The 4,589-nt window shown below is 33.4% G+C and overlaps 1 protein-coding gene and 2 long non-coding RNA genes across 4 annotated transcripts in view; 1 reads left to right on the top strand and 2 right to left on the bottom strand.

Moving 5' to 3' along the window:
* Positions 1–2,721: 2,721 nt before the first annotated feature.
* The window catches only part of LOC125874582 (probable receptor-like protein kinase At5g20050), a 52,506-nt gene continuing 50,638 nt past the window's right edge, over positions 2,722–4,589 (bottom strand). The window contains exon 2 of one of the 2 annotated variants that reach the window (XR_007447283.1): positions 2,722–2,832. Coding sequence is in view for 1 of the 2 variants with exons in the window: in XM_049555495.1 (XP_049411452.1) it covers positions 2,893–2,896 (4 nt within the window). In the remaining variant the exon portion in view is untranslated. Of the gene's footprint in view, positions 2,897–4,589 lie in introns of both variants that reach the window. The other variant, XM_049555495.1, reaches the window with a different exon arrangement.
* The window catches only part of LOC125874584 (uncharacterized), a 51,288-nt gene continuing 49,515 nt past the window's right edge, over positions 2,817–4,589 (top strand). The window contains exon 1 of the long non-coding RNA XR_007447284.1: positions 2,817–2,975. This is a non-coding gene — a long non-coding RNA (uncharacterized LOC125874584). The remainder of the gene's footprint in view (positions 2,976–4,589) is intronic.
* Positions 3,661–4,287, bottom strand: LOC125874585 (uncharacterized). Its single transcript, XR_007447285.1, has 3 exons — positions 4,229–4,287; positions 4,077–4,143; positions 3,661–3,996 (listed from the first exon to the last, which is right to left on the bottom strand). It is a non-coding gene; the product is annotated as an uncharacterized LOC125874585 (long non-coding RNA).

The following is a 4,589-nucleotide window of genomic DNA, read 5'->3' as shown; positions in this document are numbered from 1 at the left end:
CAGCGTTTTTTTAAACACACACTCTTTTTAAACAAACAAAAAAACAGATCCTCACTTGCTGTGTTTATTTAATAATCTCTTTTTAAACAAAAACAAACACAGAAATAGCTGCCCGTATCTTCTTTATGTTTTTAGCCTTAAATTGATTAATCTAATAATTAAGATTTTATTGTTTTCTATATATTTTTTACATGTATTAAGTGAATTATTAGGTATACACATTCTCAAGAAAAAAAAATTAAAGATTATTATCCACTATTATACTTTTGATTATTTCTAAACTATTTTTTTTAGAAAATGTAAAATAGTTAAGAATCTTACTAAAACAAAAGGTAAATATGGAAAAGAGTTTTGATAATTCTCTTGAACTTTGAAACATTCTGTTATTTGAATAACAAAAAAAGTCTCAATAATTCATTTAATATGAACTAGAGGGAGTATATTCAACTAGTAGCTAAAATTGTTTTTGTTGACTTTTGTCCATTAATTTTGATTTATACCATTGATAGTTTTATAATTTTAAGTTTTCGTATGATTTAGTTATTAAGTGATATGTAATTTAATTTTTAAATTTGGGTGCACCCACTCATCAGTAAAAAAAAGGTTTTATGCACCCGCTCCGCTAAAAAAAATTATCAACTCTTTTAAATTTTGAACACCCTTGACGAAATTCCTGGCTCCGCCACTGGAGGCGAGGGAGAGAACGAGAGTGGCAAGCGAGATTCACCAGGAGACAGGCGAAATAGCAACAGTTTGCTACGGAATACAATTAAATCAAACTATATTTATAGCATTTAATTTGAATTAATAGTTTACTATATACAATTTTCCCTATTTTTAAAACACCGTTCATTAAGTGGGCTCAATATTTTCTTCTTTCAATATTTGTTTTTGTTTTGTTGTGGATTATATTTTCTTTTAGGGGGATAAAACACAAGTCTCCATAAACTATGACCGAAATTTCAGAGGCACACTTCAACTAAACTAAGGTCTTATTATCTCCGGACTCATTTTTCTTGTAATTTTATACCTTTTTTGACTTACGTTTCGTGACTACACGTAATTGAAGCACGTGAAAAATGTTTAAATGTCACATAAGCCAAAAAGGAAGCTTATCGAGTATGTGGTTTTAGACGTGGATGTGGTTACCAAAAAGGCAGCTTGCCTTGATGATGTTGGGCAAGTTAGTAGCTTCATAAAGTAATTGTAGAACAAATTTGTTGCAGCTGATAGTATTTAGCCTTTGATGATTTTATTCTTGTTAGCTATATAGCGGAATCAATTTCTCTACCTCCCAAAATAAGGATAACATTGACATATACAATCCCATCCCCACACCTCACTTTTAATTGATAGATGCATCTAGAAGTCAACAATACAATCATATATATATATATATATATATATATATNTATATATATATATATATATAAAAGGTCGAGTTGGATCCAACTAGCCTAGTTGTTCTACCTATTGTTGCATCAAATGGTGGAAATACCCTTCTTTGACGGTGCAATATCCCAAGATAAGGGTAACACATTATATAGGTCAAATAATACATTTAATCAAATGATGAAAAAGAATGAGTAGTAGTAATGACTGAAATAATACCCTATAATAATACATATTTGATGATAAACCAGAACACTCATAATCTCTTATAAATACATAATACAACAAGTCAATAAGAATAAACTTACACACTTGTTAGTACAGCCAAAACAAAATGTAGTTATTTATTCCATGCTAGTTAATTCTTTTATAATATTTCTATTTTTTGATTATCAAAATCCGAAATCATACTTAGAAATCATAAAGATAGGTTCGATTTGGTTTTTTTATTTAATCCGAATAAAAATACATATAAGGATAAATTTCGTTTTATGTCTATTTTGAAAATACTTATGCCATGTAACTCATATTTTATGTATAAACAAACGATTTAACTCATATTTGTGTATAAATATCTTTTATACATTATTATATATTTTATACCAGATTAATACATAATGTATCATATTGTATATTGAACTACGTGACATAAATATTTTTGCCTCTCCATCTGATGCATTAAATTCAACAGGTCATGTTTGACAGAGTAACAGTGAAGATGATGAATGACAATGCCCATTTGGATGCCAGATTCAAACGGGAATTTTAGTTGCAAAAGTAAACAAAAATACCACTCTTAGTAGGAATGAATACAACTATTTAGTGGCGGGTTTATCTGAATTCATTACTTTTGAGGCGAAACATAAATTTATATGTAAAGTTCACTTAAAGTAACAAGAAATAGTAGGCCTAAACAATAACTTTAGTAATACAATGGGTTCAATGCTAAGAATCTTAAAGGTTGAACTAATAAAGCTTAAATCATGAATCCGTCTCTAATATTGGAGAGTAAAACTAAATGTGAAATAGAATAAAATGGTGTTAGACCTACCAAATTGTTGTTTCACCCGTTGTTGGGTCCCTATATTATCTTGTCCACACTCCAGTTTCCTTACCGTGTGTGGGGGTGGGGTGGGGGGTGTTAGTCAAGTCAACTCTAATTAATTTGAACATGTCTTTCTTTTTAACTAGTATAATCCATGAATAATCTATGTATATCGATTGGGAAAAGTAAACAAGAATATTGTATCCTCATAGATGCAATTATGCATCCCAAAAAAGCAATAAAAAATAAAAGAAGCAAAAAGAGTTGTAGAAAAGATATATATACCTATATATTTTGGTGTAAACAAAAGCAAATTCTTACACTTTTTTTTGTTAGGGGGAGAATTCAAGTACACTCTTTCGGATTCAGGATACAACACTCGAGAAACAATCAACCTATTGATATTGAAAAATTTGACAGAAAGTAGACGAAATCCCTTATGTATTATGTAGGTACTACCTCCCTGAGAGGATAGACATTGTATAAGAGCGAAGCGAATTAGTATCACTTGATCTTGCCATGGCTGCAGTAACCCTAGGTATCCTGGGATGATGATCAACACCCTTGTCTAATAGGTCGAGGATCAACATTGTCGTTTGTGTAGGCGCTTCTACTGACACACGACCTTCCAACATTTCCAGGACTCGTGCCATTGTTGGCCTAAGACTAGGCCACACACGCCAATCTTTTCACTTGCATTTCTACAATTACACCTCCTGTAGCTGCCTCGTGGACGAGCCTCTCGTCCACGACTTCCATGACCTTCCCCTGCTCCAATTTCTCACTCACAATCTTAGGAAAGTAGCTGAACTTACTCTTTGAATTGGTACTCTTTCCATTTTCAGCTACAGTAATATTTCTCCTCCCTCCAATCAACTCCAATAGCACCATTCCGTAGCTATAAACATCACTTTTCTCAGAAATCCCATTATCCAGGAGCCACTCGGGTGCTAAATACCCCCGAGTACCCCTAATCGTTGTAACAACTCTACTCTCAACTTTCCCCATCAACTTAGACAACCCGAAATCAGCTAGAATAGCACGATGATTCTCGTCTAGAAGTATATTCTCAGGCTTGACATCGAGATGTAAAATACACGATCTACAATCATGATGCAAATAAGAAAGTGCCTTAGCCACATCTAGACCAACTCTACACCTCAAATCCAAGGACAAACATCCTCGAATTCCCCTTTTTCGAAGAATCCAATTATCAAGTGATCCATTAACTATATACTCGTAAACCAAAAATCGAGGTCCTGATGGAGGAACACTACAATATAAACGTACAAGATTAACATGTTGAACACTAGCAATAGCTGCAACTTCTGATTTGAATTCCTTATCGCCACGCTCCTCTCCATTTATCCTTTTCACAGCTACTGATGCACCATCACTAAGCACACCTTTGAAAACACAAGCTGATGATCCACGTCCTACCAACAATCCAAAGTTATCGGTTGCTTCTTCGAGCTCTTTAAGCTTAAATCTTGTTGGCACACCAGTTACTTTCCTTAGGAAACTATGCTCCAATGCAGTTTTCAAACAACCGAATATTCCTGCAAACATTAAAAAGCCAAGTCAGTTCTGCTAGTGGAGAAAATAGATACCTTAAGCATATTATAATGCACAAAGCTACCTTCAGTATGAGGTTTAAGGAAATCTGATCCGAATTCAGCACAAATACCAATTGCAATTGCCACAATCTGAAAAAATAAGGTACGCCAGGTTTGAAGGATATACGAGAGACTTAGTAGGGAAACAAATTGTAAAAGAAGGGGAAAATAGAACCTGTGGAATATCTGGATCCTTGTGATAGTAAACTTTAAGCAGGAGAGGTATCCAGTCCTTTACTTATCATCTAAGCCAATTGAGCTTATCATGACTAATAAGACATTGAAAATATGTATAAGAGACTTGCCTGAATGCTTCTTCGCGACACTGCTCAGCAACATCACAGAAAAGGTGCACTACAATTCTTCTTTCTTCTGCTGTTCTATCATTACTCTGTACAGAAGTGCACAGAAAAGTGAAAAAGAAACGTGTAAGTCCAAAGAAACCATAACAATTCCCTGTAGAATTAGCAGTTTATATCAATTTAGTCACTTTTGATGCTTCAGTAAGAGGTGTCATGAATTGAATTATACGTATA

This window comes from Solanum stenotomum, chromosome 8, assembly GCF_019186545.1.
Source record: "Solanum stenotomum isolate F172 chromosome 8, ASM1918654v1, whole genome shotgun sequence".
In the NCBI taxonomy this organism is placed as follows: Eukaryota; Viridiplantae; Streptophyta; class Magnoliopsida; order Solanales; family Solanaceae; genus Solanum; species Solanum stenotomum.
This window is presented reverse-complemented; position numbering and strand designations above follow the sequence as displayed.